General features: G+C 31.4%; 2 protein-coding genes across 6 annotated transcripts; both read left to right on the forward strand.

Annotated features, from left to right (window-relative positions):
* The first annotated feature begins 5,602 nt into the window (after window positions 1-5,602).
* Window positions 5,603-13,677, forward strand: LOC109812010 (Transducin/WD40 repeat-like superfamily protein). 5 transcript variants are annotated; one of them, XM_083068628.1, is made up of 15 exons: window positions 5,603-5,842; window positions 5,913-5,975; window positions 6,067-6,113; window positions 6,205-6,285; window positions 6,397-6,470; window positions 6,739-6,821; window positions 6,913-7,019; window positions 7,162-7,304; window positions 7,390-7,437; window positions 7,559-7,611; window positions 9,019-9,103; window positions 9,207-9,273; window positions 12,244-12,354; window positions 12,590-12,740; window positions 12,939-13,677. In XM_083068628.1, the coding sequence occupies exons 1-14, from the start codon at window positions 5,676-5,678 to the stop codon at window positions 12,700-12,702; spliced, it is 1,242 nt and encodes a 413-aa protein (XP_082924754.1). In that variant the 5' UTR covers window positions 5,603-5,675; the 3' UTR covers window positions 12,703-12,740; window positions 12,939-13,677. The 5 variants fall into 5 exon arrangements, with proteins under 5 accessions (XP_082924754.1, XP_029129949.1, XP_029129948.1 ...); XM_029274116.2 differs by having other exon boundaries at window positions 13,011-13,677; XM_029274115.2 differs by having other exon boundaries at window positions 12,818-12,955.
* A 4,500-nt stretch (window positions 13,678-18,177) lies between these two features.
* Window positions 18,178-19,651, forward strand: LOC109812031 (F-box protein At1g61340). Its single transcript, XM_020375891.3, has 4 exons — window positions 18,178-18,337; window positions 18,505-18,764; window positions 18,894-18,968; window positions 19,070-19,651. The coding sequence occupies exons 2-4, from the start codon at window positions 18,567-18,569 to the stop codon at window positions 19,271-19,273; spliced, it is 477 nt and encodes a 158-aa protein (XP_020231480.1). The 5' UTR covers window positions 18,178-18,337; window positions 18,505-18,566; the 3' UTR covers window positions 19,274-19,651.
* The last annotated feature ends 1,955 nt before the right edge of the window (window positions 19,652-21,606 follow it).

Consider the following 21,606-nt stretch of genomic DNA (forward strand, 5'->3'; position numbering starts at 1 on the left):
CTATTGAACTCCATTTATGGGATCGCCATTTATGTGGAGACGGGTGTCCATTGTTGCAACTAGTTGATAGACTTTAGTCCCATTCCCCTCGACGATTCAAGTACTTGTTGACGCGTCAACCCTTTTGTGAGTGGATCCGCAAGATTATTTTCAGACTTGATAAAATCAATAGAAATAACACATGAGTTATCAAATTTCTAACAGATTTGTGTCTTATTCTCAAGTGCCTTCTTTTTTCATTAAAGTTTTTGCTAGTAACTTTAGCAATGGCAACTTGACTATCACAATGCATTGAGATTGGAGGTATAGGTTTATTTAATAATGGCAAATCATATAGTAAATTTTTAAGAAATTCAGTCTCACTACTAGCAGTATCTAAGGAAATTATTTCAGCCTCCATAGTAGAACGAGAAATAATAGTTTGTTTTGCAAATTTCCAAGCTACTGCACCTCCAACTAAAGTAAAGACATAACCACTAGTAGATTTAGTTTCATCAGAGTCAGAAATCCAATTTTCATCACAAAAACCTTCAATTACAACAGGATAACATGCATAGTGAATGCCATAATTAATAGTTCCTTTGAGATATCTAAATAACCTTTCTAGAGCAAGCCAATGTGAATGATCAGGATTATGAGTATATCTTCCTAATCTACCAACAACATATGCAATGTCTGGTCTTGAGAAATTAGACAAATGCAACAAGGAACCAATAATTTGAGAATATTTAAGAAGAGAGACACTTTCACAAATATTTTTCTTCAATTTAATACTAGGATCAAATGGGGTAGAAACTGGTTTCACATCAAAATAATTAAACTTTTTTAACAAATTTTCAATATAATGTGATTGTGTCAAAACAATACCATCATGATTCTTAATCAACTTAATACCTAAAATAACATCAACAAGACCAAGATCCTTCATTTCAAAATTACTAGACAAGAAAGACTTCACATCATTTATAACATGTAGATTACTACCAAAGATTAAAATATCATCCACATAGAGACATAAAATAACACATGAATTATCATCAAATTGTTTCACATAAACACATTTATCACTATTGTTAAACTGAAATCCATATGAAGAAACAACTTGATCAAATTTATCATGCCATTGTTTGGGAGCCTGTTTTAAACCATACAAGGATTTAACAAGCTTGCAAACTTTATTTTCCATTCCAGGTTCTATAAAACCTTCAGGTTGATTCATGTAAATTTCTTCTTCCAAGTCACCATTTAAGAAGACAGTTTTTACATCCATTTGATGAATTTCCAAATTAAAAACACATGCAAGTGCAATTAAAACTCTAATAGTAGTAACTTTAGAAATAGGAGAGTATGTATCAAAGAAATCTACACCTTCTACTTGTTTATAACCAATAACAAGTCTTGCCTTAAACTTATCTATGAAGCCATCTGTTCTCAATTTTTTCCGAAAAACCCATTTGCAACCTATACTCTTGCAACCAGGAGGAAGGTGAGTCAAAAACCAAGTTTTATTGATTTTAAGAGAATCTATTTCATCATTAATAGCTTCTTTCCAAAAAGGTGCATCAACAGGTCTCATAGCTTCACTATAAGTTTTAGGATCATTTTCAAGTAAAAAAGAATAAAATTCAGGACCAAAATCTTTAGCTTTTCTAATTCTTTTACTAATTGTAGGTTCAAAATCCTTGTTAACAGTACTACTAGAAGGTAAAACAGAGCTAGAAGTATCATAAACAGGTTTAGACAATTTATTCTTCAAAGGAAAAATATTTTCAAAGAAAACAACATCTCTAGATTCCATAATTATATTATTAGAAATTTCAGAAACTTCAGATTTAATAACTAAAAATCTATAAGTAGTACTATGTAAAGAGTATCCTAGAAAAACACAATTAACCGTCTTGGGACCAATTTTTCTTTTCTTATTAATAGGAATATTCACCTTTGCAAGACACCCCCACACTTTGAGATACTTCAAATTTGGTTTTCTATTTTTCTAAAGTTCATAAGGAGTTTTATCGGAATTTTTATAAGGAATTCTATTCAAAATGTGACATGCAGTAAACAAAGCTCCCCCCCACAAATTATCAGGCAAACCATAACTTATAAGCATAGTGTTTATCATGTCTAATAAAGTATGATTTTTTTCTTTCAGCAATTCCATTAGATTGGGGAGCATATGGAGGAGTGAATTCATGAATTATGCCATGTGTTTCAAAAAATTCACCCATTTCATTAGAAGAATATTCCCCTCCTCTATCAGAACGAAGAATTTTAATACTCCTTTCTAATTGATTTTCAACTTCTGCTTTATACACCTTGAATTTTTCAAATAACTCACTTTTATGAATAATCAAGTATACATAGCAATATTTTGAGAAATCATCAATAAAGGTAATAAATTATTTCTTTCCACCACGAGTAATAACACCATTACTATCACATATATCACTATGAATGAGTTTAAACACACAAGTTTCCTTTTGGACAGAATTTTGAAAAGATTTTTTAGGTTGTTTGGCTTGAACACAAACTTCACATTTTTGTTTCAATTCATTAAAAGATTTAGGAATAAGATCAAGTGTCATCATTCTTTTAATAGATATCAAGTTAACATGTCCAAGTCTACCATGCCAAATGTCACAACATTCAACATTTGAAATAGAAGATGAAGAAATGCTAGAATTTTTATTAATAAAGGAAGGCATGATACTAAGTTTAAATAAACCATCACAAATATATCCTTTCCCAACAAAAGAACAATGTCGAGAAATTACAACTCTATTGGATTCAAAAACAACTTTAAAACCTTGTTGAACTAACAAAGCAGCACTAATCAAATTTTTTCTAATTTTAGAAACATGAAAAACTTCATCTAAAACAAGATAATTTCCAGAAGATAATTCTAATTCTACTCGGCCTAGACCAATGACGCGTGCTAGGCTCCCATTCCCCATGCTACGTGTACCACATTCCTGATATGAAGAAAATAATTTTTTATCAGCACACACATGAACATTAGCTCCAGAGTCAAGCCACCAATCATTTGAGTTATAAATAAAATTTAACTCTGGGTTAGTGACATGATACCTGTTAGATGGGAAATCCGAGCTAGCATTAGTGGTAATAACATCAGCTTGAGGCTGAGATGAAGATTTGGGATTAGATGTAATGTCTTTTGGTTGACGACGACGATGAAAATAATCTTTAGCAAAATGATTGTTTCTTCCACAAACAAGGCAGAAAGACTCATTTTCTTGAATTTTACTCTTTGGTTTGTAGTTGTTATTAAAAGCTTTGTTTTTATTTCTGGAGAAATGAGAGCTTTGACCAAACTTATTATTATTGGAAAAACCAGATTTTTTAAAAATTTTTTGTTTAGGCTTATTAGCGTTTTCCACTAAATGAGCCTTAGCCTGAAAAAAGGGATTTATTAGAATCCTTTTGTGAAATACGATGTTTATCTTCAATTCGCAATGTAACCAATAAATCAGATAAAGTGAAATGATCGGGTTTATGCTTAAGGCTTCTTGCAAATTCAGACCAAGAAGGAGGCAATTTAGAAATTAACAAACTAACAAGCATTATGTCAGGCAAAGTAATTTTTTTCATTTTCATATCATAAATAATATTTTCAAACTTATGAACTTGGTCAAAGAAAGGTTTTCCATCTTCCATTTGAAAATAAATCATTCTTTCACAAGAGTATTTTCTTAAACCCTTTTCAGCAAAATCATACTTTAGTTCAAGAGCGTCCCATAACTCCAAAACAGTTTTTATATGACAAAATATTTTATAAATATTATCAGATAGAGCACTCAAAATATGACCATGACACAAAATATCTTTATCACTAGAAGAACTAGCTTCAACCAAGGTACAATCAGGACAATTTTCAGATTTTCCATTTAAAATAACAGAAAATAAATTCCACTGTAAGCCAAAATTTCATCTGTTGTTGCCAACATAAAAAAATTTTCACCCGTAAAGTTTTTTGGCTTACTACTCAAAGACTTTAAAATATCCATTGTAGACATGTTGATATTGAATAAGAAAAGAAAATTTTTCTCTCTAAGATTGTTATAAAATAAATTTAATAGAGCACAAGAAAAAATAAAATATTTAGATTTATCAATAAAACCAATATATCAACAACACAATGAATATTGTAAATTAAAATAGAGCAATTAGTAACAACTAATTAAACACAAAGAACAAATTAAAATATTGAATAATAGGTTTAGAGTAGCCTGGGTTGAAGCACGCAGAACACTATTCTTAGAGAGAAAACGCCCCCACTGCACTGGTAATTTTAAGTCTTTTAATGCGCTCTTATCCTTAGATCATTCGAATGCAGTGAAAGATCCCCGAACTAAAGAACACCGCTCCAAAATTAATAGTAGAAAATAATTTATAAAGAAAGATATGTGAGTTTTCAGTGTGCGTAGAGAGCCTATTTTCCTGACGTACGTAAGTCATATATATATGCAGTATTAGTGTGTTGTATGCATAATAAGGAGTGCAACATGATACCTCAATTTTCTGTAACTACGAGACCCAACGGTTAAAAACAAAAGACATCGTGGTTAATAACCAATTTGAAAAAGAAAAAGACTATTGGTTACGTGCATACTGCAATTCAAACGGTTTTTGTTTTTGTTTTTGAAACTTACAAATATTAAATAAAACAAAGATTAATTAAATTAAATATTTAACTTAAATTTTAAATTATAAAATAATTTCTCAACAAAATGTACTATAAAAATCAATGTATTTATAGTTCATTTTATTAAAAAAACCATCCACTCTATTTATTAATAATTTTTATGGATCATCATTCAATCTATTTATTTAAAGCATACCGTATTAAAAACTATTATAATTGACTTTGTGATTGGAGTTTGGATAACTCTTGCATTTCTTAGATTCAAATCTTCTTATTATCATTTTATTAAAAAAAAAGTTGTTGTATTTAGAGATATCAAAGATAAATTTGTTGAAACTATTCCTTTAGCCCATTAATTTAGGCGAGTTAAGTAGGAATTTCAACCTGCTAGCTAGCATGCATTTATTATTTTATTTTGACTTATTTAAAAATGAGTTGATGACATATCAAGACAAGTTAAAATTATTGATATTTTTAAAATATTAAAATAGAATTTAAAAATAAAAAATGAAAATGATGTATTGAAGAAATAACAAGATGTGAAGAATTAAAAAAAACATTTTCATTAAAAAAATCTCTAAGAACATTTAAAAAAACAACTCCTAAAAATGTTTTTTTATTTATAATATTTATATATTTTAAGAAATAAATAATTATAATTTTTTAAGAAATTACTTACTTTTTTTTATTTTAAAAAACCAATCTTATTTTGATTTAAAATAAATTTTTTAAATACTTTTAAAATAAAAATAATTTTAAAAAAAAGGTAAAACTAATGGAATCTTATTATCATAATCCAAAATTATTGTGCTGTAAAAAAAAACCTCAAATCATTGGTTAATATTAATTTATATCGGATTTATCTAAAATGTGAGTAAAAAATTATTATTAATAAAAAGAAGTAAAAAATAAAATAAAAATTGCAAGCATGAGATTGAGAGGGAGTGAGTTTTGGCGGTTTTAGTTAAAGAGGTTCCAGCAGGAGCAGGAGCAGCGTAGTTGTGCTGTAGCAATGGGAGAAGAAAAAGTAGAAGAGGCGCTTCAATCCGAATCCAACGCCAACGAAGAGTACTCCTTCCCCGCGCTTCGCTTCGATGTCCCTCCTCACAGAACCTACCATTTCCACCGCCAGTTCATCTCTCCCACCAACCCTAACAGTTTCCTCAAGGCCGTTAAATGGTACACCCCTCACTCCCTTCCTCACTCTCATGCATTTCAATTCCTAATTCAACTTCTGCTTTTCTCCTAGGTCACCCGATGGTTCCTCTTTCCTCACCTCTTCCGACGACAACACTCTCCGCCTCTTCACGCCGTAATCCTTCTCTCCACAACCTCCCATTCTGTTCTCACTCCCTAACCCAACCATTCTCTGCAACTAATTCACTCTGTTTTGCATTTCACAGACCGAGCAGTGAAACCGCCGCTCCTGTTTCTGCTTCCCACGACGACGGTTAGCGTGCTGCCACTGCCACTCAGTATTTCTGTTTAACCGCGAATCCAAGTTCGACTGTTCATTCCTTTGTTGCTGTTGTTGGCTGCAGATTCCTTTGCTGCAAACGTAGTCATGCATGAAGGAGAGTCCATACACGATTTCTGTTGGTATCCTTACATGTCTTCATCAGGTCTTTCTTTCGTATTGGAATTATTTCTATTTTTTAATTTTATTTTTTCTGCTTCTTATATTTTGATTACTGGTAACGATGAGTATTGGTCTCTGTTATTGGATATTTCAGATCTGGTGACCAATGTTTTTGCGACGACTACTCGCGACCATCCAATTCATTTATGGGATGCTACCTCAGGCCAGGTGCTTTCTTTATTACACATTTCAGTTTTGTGCTTAAAGTGTTTTACACCTAAGAATTCTGAAAATAATCAACATCAGGACTGCTTAGAGCCCTTGAAAGCCCTTGATTTGACAGATTTGTAACATCAATTGAACGGGGATATAGCTTTTCATGAAGTGTTTGTAATGTTACTCCTATTAACTATAAATATTAGCAGCTTTGAAGGTATGTTGTGGTTTATGCCATGCTATTGTGGCTTCTGATCATAGCTTCTAATGAAACTTGCAGTTACGTTGCACGTATCGGGCATATGATGCTATGGATGAAATTACAGCTGCCTTTTCAATTGCTTTTAATCCTGCGGGGAATAAGTAAGCTGCATGGTTCTTTTCCAGGATCAATGGTTTGCAAATTGTAGAGATTTTGAATTGTTTTCAACAGTTAAAGATATTTGCCTTGTAGGATATTTGCAGGATACAACAAATGTATTAGGATGTTTGATTTACATCGCCCTGGTAGAGATTTTGAATTGTTTTCAACAGTTAAAGATAAAAAAGAAGGCCTAACGGGTAATTTTTCAAATCAGGGATACTGAAGTTTTTATTTTAAAAAATATCTGAGATACTGTGGTGGCAATAATTATAAAAAACACATCTGAGAAAATTCTCTGCCACAAACAGATGCATATAATTTCAGTCTATATTAATGCAGGTATTATATCTGCAATGGCTTTTTCTCCATTTCATTCTGGGATGCTAGCTTTGGGTTCTTACAATCAAACTACTGCTATTTATAGGGAGGACAACATGGAACTCTTGTATGTTTTGCATGGTCAAGAAGGTGGAATTACACATGTAAGTTTAGGGTTACCTGCAAATAACTGATTCTCATTATAAAATTAAGAAGAAACTAGAAAGCCTAAACTTTTCTCTCCTTCAGGTCCAGTTTTCCAGAGATGGAAATTATTTATATACCGGAGGTCGGAAGGTAAGGTTTACACATTTTCTTCTCTAGGTCTAGTGTTTAGACAGGTCTATGGGTCATATTCTTGTTACACAGCTGATTTTGTTACTTGAAGTTCAATTTCTGACATTCATTATTTTTGAAGGACCCTTATATACTCTGCTGGGATGTGCGCAAATCTGTTGATTGTGTCTACAAGTACTATTCTCTCACTTCATTTTATTGTTGTTTATCTATGAATATTTAGTATAAATAATATTATGTACACAAATGTTTGGCAAAACTTGAGTTATGGAAAATATATATTTTTTTTTCCCAAGAGCTCCCCTAGGAACTTGCAAAAAAAAAAAAAAAACACTATTTCCCCTTAACAAGATAATTCCATGCATTTAATAAAAATTCTACTTTCTAGTAAACAAAACTGAGGTGAAGTTGTGATTCCAATGAATAATGAAATTACAACCTACTCTATAGTATTGCCCTCAAAATAAAGGATTGGAGTTCCTTATTGAATTTTTCAGACCTTCCAACTTTTAACAATCAGAGGCAACACATAATATCATCATGGTCAAACTCACATTCCAACTACTAACCAGCTTTTTTTTGGTGTTTTGAGAAGAGATTAAGAAAACGTTAGGGCTCAGCTCAAAGGCACCATAATTGTGTCTGTTCAATTGAGTTAATTCTTTGTTCTCTTTATGCATTAAAACTTGTCTCATTCACGTGATCAAACATTCTCTGTCCAAGTGTTCTCTGCTTGATTCGAACATTCTATATTCTTGATTCAAAGGCACCAAGCAATGTCCTCCTAGGCACATTAGGGTCATCTGTTTGAAGCCTGTTTGTAGCTCATGTTACTGTATGATGTGAGCCCATTCTCTTGCCTTTGTTTTTTCTGTGTGTATGCTTGGTTTTAAAATGCCATCCTGATGTGCATGTACCAAGTTCAGTGACTTGTGTGTATGATATAATCTCTGTTCCAAGATTGTGTGACTGTGTTGGCCCATTCTCATCCTTTCACGTTTTTGATGTGTATAATGATATTTGGTTTTGAAATAGCATCCCAATGACGAGTATACTGAGTTCTATGACGTGTGTATGAGTTTTTAATGTGTATAATGATATTTGGTTTTGAAATGGCATCCCAATGATAAGTATACCAAGTTCTGTGATGTGTGTATGAATATGATGTTTTATTTATTTATTTATATATTTGGTAAACACTTATGAATCAAGTCTATGGATGCTTTATGAGTTTTCGTACACACTCAAATTTGACAACTTTGTATAGTATGCCTCTCAGAAGAGTCCAAGTAGCTGCTACTGAGTAGGACATGTGAATTCCAAAGCTAGATTCCCATTTTAATTAGTAACTGCTGATGTGTGTGCTATAGGCAATCCAAAGATCCTGCTTTTTTGCATGTTTAAGTTGCTGTTTGCTATTGTATGTTTTTTGTAAATATCCATTACAAAACCTTGACTGATTCCAGCTGCATTGTTTCTCATTTTATTGATTTTTTATTAATCAAGGCACACTTTTACTATTTATTCCATAAGTATGCATGTTGGGAGCTGAGTGGATGCATCTTTGCACCTTGTTACTAGGTTATATAGATCATCAGCAAACACCAATCAAAGGATACTGTTTGATATTGACCCTTCTGGACAGCATCTTGGTACAGGTGGCCAGGTATCTTCTTGCTTGACTATTTCCTATTATCTAGCAATGTCATGATGGTAAATTAATATCCAGTGTATGTTTTTAAATGTTTTTTTTTTTTTTTTGGTTTCAGGATGGTTTAGTACATATATATAATCTTCAAACTGGGCAGTGGGTGTCAAGTTTTGAGGCTGCGTTAGGTACTCAAGTGTTATACTCTTAAAAGATGCTGGTGGTTATATTTTGTTTCAATCTTTCTTTTGATCTCATTTTTCATGCCACCTTTATCATATCTATTAATTTCTTAAAGTATTTTGCCTTATTCAGAACACATCTGCAATTTATTTATTCTTTAAAGTGTTTCTTAAGTACTTCAGATTATGTCTTGCACACTGACACGTGCCTAACACTTCGGATATGTGTTGGACACTCCTTTCCAACACTTCTTCTTAGTGTTTGAATTAAAAAAAAAAAATTTCAGCTTGAACATGGACCAAGACACTAGAACTGACGCCTACTTTGGGCTAGGCACTTCTCTGACACTCCTATAAAAAAGAAATTTTATATTATACTACAAATATTAAAATTTAATATAATTAAAAATATTATATTCTGAATACAAAATTGAAACCTGAGGATAGCTATATTGTTCAATGATGATGAAGTCGGTCATCAACTCTATATCTAGATTAGGTCTTTTAGTTTTTGAGACAACTAGGAAAATGATGCCTTTTAGCATTTTTATTGTGAGGCTCATTATTACTAGGAAAAGAGATGTGATTTGTCTTCTTATCTTGTGATATATATATATATATATATATATATATATATATATATATTTTTTTTTTTTGCGTGGATTGCATTGTGAAATGATCCCTCATTCCTTCTTGGTATTCTTTTTGTGAGGGTTTTTATCATTTGAGAACTGTAAAGCTTAAGTTTATTTTTAGAAGGTGAATATATAATTCTTAATTCGCTTCACAATATATGTGTGTTCACATGTGCACGTTGACCGAGTCATATCCAATAGGCTTGGGCAAAAATTTCTGGCCATCCGAAACCGACCAGACCGACGGTTAGGTTAGATGAAGTGGATTGATTCTCAGGTATTTCGGATTTTTTCGGATGCAACTTTTGGGTTCAAACGGATTTGAACGGTCGGATTTGGTGTTGGAATTTTCTCATCCGATAAACCCGAATCCGACCGTTTATCTTCTTCGTCTTCATCGTTCCATCTTCTGTTACTTCTTCTTCTTTCTTCTTCTTCTTCTTCTTCTTCTTCTTCTTCTTCTTCTTCTTCTTCTTCTTCTTCTTCTATTTCACTCCGTAAACATTCTCTTCTCTTCAACCTTTCCCTGCCATGACCACCGTCGCCGAGAAGCCCCCTATTCCCTGTTATGGTTGACGAGGGTGGTGATGCGGAGATCTGAAACTCAACGATTTCCCCGCAACGAAGCAGTGACGGAGACCGGTGACCGGTGACGGGTGACGATGGAGGGCGGCACGAGACGCTAGAGGAAGCTTCTCAAACCGATGAACCCAACCGATGAACCCGTAACCGCACGGATTGAACCCACCAAAACCTGAGTTCTTCGTCGGCCGGAGATGGCCCTTGATTTTTCTTAATCGGTTTCGGACGATTTTAAGAATTTTGGTCCGAAACCGGCCGTGGCCGATTGATGCTCAGGCCTAATATCCAATGCTGGTGCTGGTGCCAAAGTCAGTGTGTTACGATGCTTCACGGATAATAGTACATTGATCAAACTATTGTTGACATTCTACTATTCTAGCAGTAAAATGAATTTTTTTATAAAAGAGATGGTCATGGTACTTGATGATCTATGCTTAGCCCGTATATCCTAGTTCCACCTACCATTTCCTGATCTTTGCACATGTATCCTACATTCTTTGACCACTTCCTCTCCTTTGATTTTCAGATTCTGATCATCTACTAAATGTTAGTCCCTCATAAGGTAGAGGCAAGATTTTGCCACATGTATTCATATTCACTATTGACTATTGTACTCTTTTAACATATTAGACAGACATCATAGGAGGGAACTGTTAGTCCCCACTGCATGTTATATATATTCAAGAAGGGCAAAACCAGAAAAGAGTGGATGCAACAACTAATAATTAGGGAGAATCTCATAGAATTCGTTACTTTGATACAATTAGATAATTAATATCCCATAGAATTTCCTTATTTTAGATAGGATTACTTATTTATAGTATTGTTCTTATCTTATTTCCATATTTAAGATAAGATATAGTTTCCTTGTTTAGGTTGTCTCTTCTTTAAAAAGAGAGGAATTCCATCACTGAGTAATAAGAAAACAATTTGGGTGTTTAAAATATTGGAAGATTTATTGGTCTCTAGAAGCACCAACATGGTAGAGTTGTTACCAAAGTTTACAATCATGTGTAATTTCATAGGGTTCATCATACAAGAAAATTTCACTCTAAAGATCTTAAATAACATATTTCTCACTACTATTATATTCTATAATTTCTATGAAAAAGTTTAGAAAAATACCTGGATTCATAATTGAAGTGAGAATTTTCTAATAAGTATTTATCCCTACCTTTTTCTCCCTTCTCTGGTTTCCTTTACTTGGTATCTATGATGGTGTTGAAACTCCTTTAATTAGTTCTTGACATTTTCTAAGTTCTCACAATCATTTTCGTGAAATCCATGTTTTCTCAAGATGTCAAAAAGAACTAAAGAAAGAGAGAAAGAGGTTATCTTTTTTGTTAAAACCAACTCTCTAAGTTCCCCAACCTCTCATTTCAGATTCTTTTTCCTTAATGCCAAAATTATTCTTAATGAAGTGAGAGGAGAGAGAATTAATTTTAATAACTTTAAAATAATTCCAATGACTTTAATACATTTTTTGTCTAACAATCATTGCATTAAATATCTTTTTATTAAAAGTCATTCCATAATCACGAGGTATTATTAGATTAAATAATCTAACAAGAATCTCTACTGGGATCTACCAGGGACCCCCTAATTTTTTCTTGAATTTCTCCTTCCATAAAGATGAATTCAATTGTTTGCAAGTAATATGCTATTATGAGTTAGTGATCAGTGGCAGTAGATTCTGTGCGTACATACTTTTCATTTTTGTAGCTGTACTAAGCACTCTTTTTTACTATTTGTTGTGCAGACACAGTTAATGGTTTCTCATTCCATCCATTTCTACCCCATGCTGTGTCATCCTCAGGCCACCGTAGATTTGTAATTCCAGACGATGACAACAAAGAGTTGTGCTTGAGTGGTATTATTAATATAGACATTCAGACTCCTCAAAAAAATGATTTTCTATTTCTTGTATTTCATAATTGTTCAGGTTTTTTATTGGCATGGTTTTACATAAGTTACCTAATTTTATATTATCTATGAACTACAGATTTCAGGAAGTTCTGAGGAAAAATCATGTATTCTATGTTACTTAAAGCAGTTTCACAAATTTTACTTGTTTTCATTGATAATTTTGATCGTGTTTAATATAGGTAACGAAAACTGTGTCTCAGTGTGGAGTTTCTGCTATGATTCAACGATGGAGACAGACTTGAAGAACAATGGAAGTTTCAACAATCAGTCTGAAAGTGATTACTTAGACTGAAATTTGTTAAGTTTTTGTGCCCCCCTTGTATCAATCAGGTAAAACAAATTTGTTTTGCAGCCAATGGTCAAAATGGTTCACTGATTAATTGTTCCTTGTTTGACGGAAAAAACAGAGCAAAATTTTGCGTATATATCTTATACATGTGAATTTATAATTGGAGCAAGGATTTGGAGTTTGGACTTATTTGCTTGTCATTTGTTGGTGAGATATTTGTTACTGTTTTTACTTTCTAGTCAAGTTTCAACCCTCACTCTGGCCGGCAGTACGTGTTCTTCCCTTTTTGAGAATCGTTCTTTCTTTAACAGTCATGTGAAAAGCTGTCTCTATACTTGGGATTTAAAGTGGTCTTTGATTATTACATACAATAAAGAAACAGTAGTGGTCACCTGGCCAAAGGAAAAAAAATGGCAGGCTCTACTAGTTGATTGTCTAGACGACATGGACGTGAAAGTATTATTTAGCGCCATCTCAAGGATAACCAGAACTGCTTTAAGATCATCTCACTGTAACAAGCTAATATCTCAATGTTGATGGTACTTGCTACTTGTTTAATGGAGATTAACGTTAAAAAGTGCTAAAAGGAATTCAGTTCTGCAGTTAGCCTTTTTATATTTTACACTCTACAATACTTGATGCCGAAAAACGTCGTGTACTTGGTCACATTCTAAGGTTGGTGGAATCTGGAGGAAAGAATAATACGGCAACTCGTACAAACTCAACGAAGGCATAATGCTTTGTTCACTCTAGAATATTGCAATTGCATTCACAGGATATCGATTTTTTGTTTTTGAATATGTTCATAGAGGATGAAATATTCTTTTGTATATCTGTCTCTTGACATTTATGTATAAGAATTTAGAAGTTAATGTGGGAGTGGGATAATGGTGATAAATAACTGAATTAGTCATTGAACACCAGATGTTGGAGGAAGAATTTTAGAAATTCAAGGAATTTGAATTATTTTATTTAAAATTTGATATAATTTTTTAAATGTTTTATTTGAATAAATTAATTTAATTTTTAAAATTTTTAAAATTTATTTTGGGTATAATAATTTGATTTTCATCATAGATAAAATTAGTTACACACACACATATATATATATATAAAGATATTAAGATTAAGTTTTATAAAAATAAATGTTAATTAATTTTTAAATATTTAATAATTTAAAAAATTAATATTAGATAATATTTAATATTTAAAATATTTTTGAATATTCAATAATTGAGATAGGAGAGGCAAAATATATATACAAAAAAATATGAAAAATTTTAAATACTTATTTTTTTTTTGGTAGAATTTTAAATTCTATTATTTTAAAGAATTTTAGTGTTTAAATTTTAAATTTTTTATAAATTTTTCATCCAAACAAGATATTTTAAGACATTTAAAATGTTTCAAAAATATGAATTATTTTATTTAAATTCTTCATTTAAACACACTCAAGTTTCAAAAAGTTTTAACGTATTTGGGCAAGTTCGTGGGTCAGGTGATGTGTTTATTCAGTGGAATTCTTTGCTCATCAGGTCTTGTAGGCTAGTGAGCGGGTGTGTTGGTCGAATTAAGGATCTTGTGCAATTTTGAAAATAAGTGCGTGGATCTCAGCCATTTCTATAATTTTATTATATAAAGGAGAGAAAAACTGAAATCTGTAGTGGTGAATTTCTCTTTCAAACTGCAGGAGGATCAGCCTTGACATTCTCAATACGTGAACTTTGTTACATACGGGAACGGATCCTTGTTTATTCACGAAGAAAATGGGTGGACGACAATGAGAAAAGCAAAATGAAACACGAAAACGAAAAAATTGAATAATAAAATTAAACAAAAAAAAAAGAGAGAAAGATGTGTTGCTTATGTTGTTTGATACTACCTGTGAAAAAAAAAAATTATTTATTATCCATTATTTATTACTAGTGAGAAAGGAAAGGATGTTGAATTCGCAAAATTAAAATAAAGCTCTACTTTGGGGTGCAGTGAAGCTAAATTCATTTAATTGGAGTGATCACCAAGAAAAAGTAGTCACAAATATTTTCCAGTTTCTGAAAGTGGTTTTATTTATTTATTTATCTGAACCCCTATTTACTTTTTTAATCTTGCATTTAATAAAACTAGAGTAGGTAGTTCTTTATTAAAGATTAGTTCCAAACCCCAGTTATATATTCTTTTAAAGATTAGACATAAATAAAATTTAAACGAGTACAGATTAAATAAAAATCATATTTTTAGTAGTAAAATAAATGTTTAAACAAAAAGAACCTATATTTGAAAGAACATTATATTTTTGACATATTTATCTTTTTTTTTTTTAATGTATAAATCCATGATCGCTTGTCTCAATGTGAAAGAGTATTTCATTAAATATTCTTTTTTGACTGAATTCATTAAATAATTTTAGACTTTTAAAAAAATAATTAATGTAACTTATGCATAACTTAATTTTAGTTAATAAAAAATTGTTTTTCTTTGATTTATTAAGAAAAAAATAACTCAATATTCAATTATAATTAATATTTTTATTGAAATCAATTATATTAGATAAATATACTTTAAAAAATTACTTTATGCATAAATATATTTTTGTAAGGATCTGTTCACACTATTATGTCAAATTAATGAAATAATACATGTAAATTTAATAAATCCATGTAAAAAAAATAGTAAATCCAATAATTATAATTAATGATATTATGCTCATGATCATAAATTTTAAATTATAGTTACATAAATTTGTTATCAAGTACATTAATTTTAAATGTTATGATTTTTTTTAATATAATTTTTAAAACTGATTTTAGTTATAACTGGTTAAATAACGAGTTTTGGATATAAAACTAGTTATATAACCACTTTTTGAAAAATTAAAATCGCTTCGACTAATTAAAATGTTGGAGTAATTTAATTTCCATCCACATATATTAAAAAAAATTAATTTAACGTAAATTATATTATTTAGTTAAATAATAATTTACATTAATTGCATATATTTTAAAAATGACTTTTGTAGTTAAATGTTATTGGTAGAAGTTAAAGAAAATATATAATTATTTAAATTGTCTATCTTTAATTTAGTTAACTATACCTTTATTTTTTAATTAAAAATTATAATTCTTTGATTGGGTTATTTTCATTATGTACCTGTCTGAAGGGCACACTAGTAATCTTCTCATACTCTGAAGGCCGAATGAGAGCTCCAAACAAATATCCAGTGAGAGGGAGGGTACCTACAAAAAGTACTCCGACGCTCAAGTCAGGACAAACACAGATATCGATAGTAATTAATGAACAGTGACGTTACCTCGAGACGTGAGCTATTTATACTGACATTAATGGGTCCTACTCTCCATGAGCCCTGCAATGGGATTACCCTATTAGGTAATACATCCTTAATCAGCTTATTTGTGTGATTAACCCTTAATCCTTGATTAGGAGTGATTTCTGAGTCCATGGTTAACTTCACTTGGGACTTCGGCTATTTGGTGGCCGATCGGGTGTCAGCTACAAGGTTCGGTATGTTAACTCGTCCTGACCGGTTCGGCCGAGCCTGTCGGTCATGTGCCGAAAGACGTGACCGAGTGCTCTTACCCATACACATTCCACATATAATTATTTTATTTTATTTTAAAAATATTAAGTATAAAAAATTCAACTAATTATATAAAAATATATTTTATATTTGTTATGATAGATAACTTAAAGTTAGAGTACAACTATATGATGATGATGATTATGAGTAAAAGTCAATTATGCTAACCTAATTTGTCTATTATATAGTTGTTTTATCTTTTCTATCTCTTGTTCCTAATAATCATTAATCTAGACTGATTATTATCTTTTTATATATTTATTTCATGATCTATTATAATAATATCTTTTAGATTATGATTATCGTCATACGTATTATGTTATATGAATTATTTTTAACTATTTATTATTATCTTTTATCATTTTGTTTTTTCTCTCTTATATTGGTATATGATAATTATAAATTAACAGCTAAAGCAAGTTAAGTGACATAATTAACTATTTGGTATCTAATTGATTGACTTGTAACCGATCACGACTAGGCTGAGCTTAGTAGAGTCCAACATCAAAATATTATTTTATATCTTATAGAAAGTAAAAAAAAAGTTATTATTTAATCTCCTTTAAATTCAAAATAATGAAACATTTATCAATATTTTTATATATGACTATCACTCTTCATCATATTCACTTCACTTCATTTGGCATAATTTATACATTAAGAAATGAGAGATTTTTTTTGGTAGAATAAGAAATGAGAGATTGAGACTAAGCATGAATTTCATATTTAGTATAGAAAATTTCAAAAATTTATAATGCTTAATGTGAGATCCTAAACACAAAAGATAAAGTGAGAGGTCCTTGACTTATTACAACGACTCAACATCTCAGATGTCATCGAGACTAATGAACATTATTTTGAACTCACTTATAAATTTAAATTTATTAAAATTAGTATAAATAATAATAATAGTCACAAAAAAGTACATTTTCATAATTATTAGAATTAATTGGCTGACTTCCAAAAAAAAAAGTACATTTTCATGATTATTAAAATTAACTAGTTAACTTTAAAGATTCACTTAAGTGTTGAAATATTTTTTACACATAACCCACTTTCCTTTTACAACAAAATATGTGAGAGATGAAAATTTAGGAGAACCAGCAAAATTATCGACGTGCCTCGTGTAGTTACAAATATTTAATGAAAACTTTAGTTAAATATAAGAGTCATTTAACCTTATTATCATTCACTGCTATATTTATTTTAAATATGAGATTATTTTTTTATTATATAATATGACATTAAATTTGTTGTATCCGAAATTTGCATGTAACGTGATTCAAAAAGTGCGGTTGCTGATGCTGTAATGCATCTTTCACACCAAGAAAGAACTAAGAAAATACATGCAATTGCTGGCTGCTGAGTTGACCAGACAGAGACCACGGTTGAGGAGGTGGAAAAGACGAAAAAGCCCCTGCCTGCCTTGTGCAAACAACCAACGCAAAAACAGCAACAGCCGCCAGCCGCCTAATAAACTCCGTCAAACCACTTAAGATTCGTTTCTCACTGGGCCCCACACCCATCTTCACTTTTCACCGTTGATCTTGATCAAGCCATCCCCATAGGCTGTGATCCACTACGATGACGGTCCATGCTATCCACGCGGTTACGTACACGGAACGTGCTCCAGAACCTACCGACAAAGCCGACCAAATACCACGTCACTATCCACTTACCTCCATCCTCTCTCCCACCGCCACGTGTCCCCTCCAACGGCTAGTTTTTTTCCCTCTCTCTATTTTTTAACCGCCATATTGCACACGGAGAAAAAAGTAACTCTTGATATTTTCATCGAACTTTCCCGTAATTTCCTCACGCGTCATTACTGTTAAATATTTAATTTAATAACCCCAAAAAAGGAGAGAATAATAAAAAAATTAAAAAAGCTTTTTAGTTCATATATAAAGCGTTCTTTTCCCTCGTCTGTTCCCAAATTCTTAAACAGCTGGGGTAGTTGAGTTTGATCACCAGTTTCCTTTGCATTTTCTGGCTTATCCCTTTGGCATCTACAACCACAAATAGAAACTCCCTTAAAATCAGGTTAGTTATGTGTCCCATTTTTCTCTCTTTTTCTGTAGTTTGTTCCGCTATTTTTTTTTTTTGAATTTCCGCAAATTTTCCTTTCATTTTTATGTTTCAAAAAAAATTTGGACCATATGTATTAGCAATTTGAACAAATAGGGCTTTGGGTTTTTTGGTATTTGCAGATTAGAAGAGAAGGTTGTTACCTGTTAATTCGAGTGTGCGGTTATTTAGGTCAATTCGAGACATGGTGTTAGGTTTTGAAGGTTATAGTTATACAACAACACTCGGAAGGAAGAGGGTTGTGTTATCAAACAATGCAGAAGTTTCTTCCCTCAATTTCAATTCGATGACGGCTCCATCGAAGAAAATGTGCGGCGAGAAAATAAGTTTCACCGCTGAAAGTGAAAGGTCTCTCCTTGAAGCCCTCCCTCATGACATTTTGGTGAGTATCCCAATTTCAAGTTTGAATTTTTTTTGCTCCCTGAATTTACATTCCTAAATATGCAATGGGTATTCTGAAATTTATGTTTTTATTTATTTATTTATTTATTCTCTTTTGGACGAATTGCAGATAAAGGTGTTGTGTGGTGTGGATCATGAAGATTTGGAACAGCTTCTTCTTGTCTCACAAACTATTAGACGAGCGGTAAGTTTTGGAGTAATAATATATTATTCAGTGCGACTCATTTGTGTTTCAAATTGAATGTGTTGTTCTAATTTGGAAAGTGTTGGGTTTTGCATTTGCAGACTGAGATTGCTAGGCGAATGCATTTCGAGTATAGCACCCCAAAGAAGAAAATTTTTGGTCTTCGTCCACCGTTTGGTTCTAGTGGATTTGAGTCAATTGAACCTCCAAATGCACCATTGGGGAAACATAAGTCAAGGCTGAGTGCTAAGTATCTGGGTGGCATCTCAGTGGCATTGTTTCCTTCCACTGATGAAGAACAGTGAGAGAGCCAAGGAAAAGGAGCAACTGATGAATGATGACACTTTTAGATAGTTTTGTGAATAGATAGTGTCTCTTTGTGTTTTATTAGTTAGCAGCTTAGGTAGGGGCTTATATAGGTATAATATTGTGTCTGATTTCACACTTATAGAATAACCTTTCAAGCCATGTCTTCAAATGCTTCATTGAAGATTGCTTTGGCTTGTTTGTAATCTTTCTATACAGGAAAATAGGATGGTGGGAGAGATTTGGTGATTGTTTGGAGGGGAATCCTAGGCCCTTCTAGTCTGATAAATTTGACTGTACATAATTGATTAGGCATACTTTTCGTATTTCTCTAATAAAATGAGTAAAGTTGTCCCACTATTATGATTTGATTAAAATCTTGTTAATTGATATTTTTGTTTTACTTTTACTTTCGTTTGATATGAGAGATGCATCGTGCTTTGATGGTCCTTGATATATTAAATATTCACAAACTGTTTATAATTGTTATTTCTGGTTTTGATAGAGGAATCGTTATTAGTAGCTAAAAGTATCTCTTAGTTATCGTAAAGAGGGGGAAAGCAATTAGACATATCATCATCATCATCATGGTCCACCAAAGTTAGTGGGAAATTTAGTTTGACATACTTGAGCTGGTTTGAACACCTGAAGAGCTAGAAGACAAACAACCACGGTGTCCTTGGTATCAGAAGCAATGAAATTCATTCTTTAATCCAAGTATGGATCTGAATAATCTTGTGTAATATTTATCTTATTTCCGACTCATCAAAGTGGATATCCTTCGTTTGACTCTGAAAAAGAGAAACTGATACTTTTTTCTCAGGGGATGGATAGCTTACTATTATTTCAGTAAATTGATTACTTAATTGGTAAGCATGCGAGGAAAAACATCTGTATGTATTATTGAGTAATTGAAAAATGTTTTTTTCCGGTCCCACTTTAATTTTTGGCATGAAGTGAGTCAGTTAATAATTCTGTTAAATTTATCGAGTTTTTCGTTTGTAATTTAAGTTCCACAAGGCAATGTAGGAAACACTGAAGAAAAATCTTGTGTTTGACATCTTCATCAATGCATAAGAAACCAAAGATGGCAATGTATAAAATAATAACAGTAATGTTCAAGCTTGTTTTTATTCCACACTTTATTCTCCGTTTTCTAATTAACATTTAGACCACTTTATTCTTAGTGGTTCAAATTTTCTTCATCTTAAGCCACTAAAGGACACCCTCATCATGCATCATGATTCCAAGACCACTTACAAAGCCCCTGAACCCAATTAATTAGAGCATCTCATTATCCACCTTTACAGGATTGAATACTTTAATTCATCATGGAGAAAAATAACTGTTAACCTTGCCTTTAAGCCAATACAAGAAAGGAAAGATCTTTCATTTCTCCCTTCTTGACAATCTAAGGTCACCTAATTTAAATTTGGAATAAGGAATAAAATGGAATTAAAATGAAATGCAACTCAAAAGTAATATTAAATAGAGGCGAAGGTCATATTTAGGGATTTTTATGGGAATTTTCCTATTGTTTTAAATAAATAAATAAAAATAGATAATAAATGAAAGCGTACAATTAACTTTATAATAGTAAAATTGTCGTAAATATTAGTGAAGGGTAAAAAAATTCAGAAAATATAAATACCAAAGCAACTTATCCCCTTTATTTATTATTATTAATAGTTATAAGTTATTATTATTATCTTCAAAATGATTCACTTTTAAAGTTATTGCAACTCATTATCTCACTTTTTTCATTTATGTTGTATTTGGAAGAAAGTGCTTGGAAGTAACGAAAAAGAAGAAGAAATATACAAATTTCTATGATTTGGTAAGACTGAAATAAGAAAAAAAATTGTTAAAATTCGGTGGCATTCACGTCAAAAAACTTCTTAAATGTGAGAAAAATTGTGCGAAAGTTGACTGTTGCAGTCATGAACTCCCCCTAATCAACTAAATTCTCCCCTAATTGATTAACCCCTTTCGCAATTGATAAAAATATGCTCCTGTATTATATTATTTTAATAATAATAAAATAATCTTCATTTATTATTTTTAAACCAAACAACTGTTCAAAAATTTAATTGGTAATCTACTTCTCTTTTATTTTTTTTAATCAAATAATTTCTATTTTCATTTTATTTCTTACTTATTTATCTTCTCTTCACCTTTTTTATGCCCCCCTTTCCCTTTATTTCATTTCTATGTATCAAACACATTGTTAATTACTTTTTACCTCATTAATTGATTCGTGTTATATCATTTTCTAAATTCTTCATAGGAGAGAGAATTAATTTATCTCATTAATTTATAGTTAATTGACTGC

Source organism: Cajanus cajan, chromosome 2 (genome assembly GCF_000230855.2).
Source record: "Cajanus cajan strain Asha chromosome 2, NIPB_CcT2T_4, whole genome shotgun sequence".
Taxonomy (NCBI): Eukaryota; Viridiplantae; Streptophyta; class Magnoliopsida; order Fabales; family Fabaceae; genus Cajanus; species Cajanus cajan.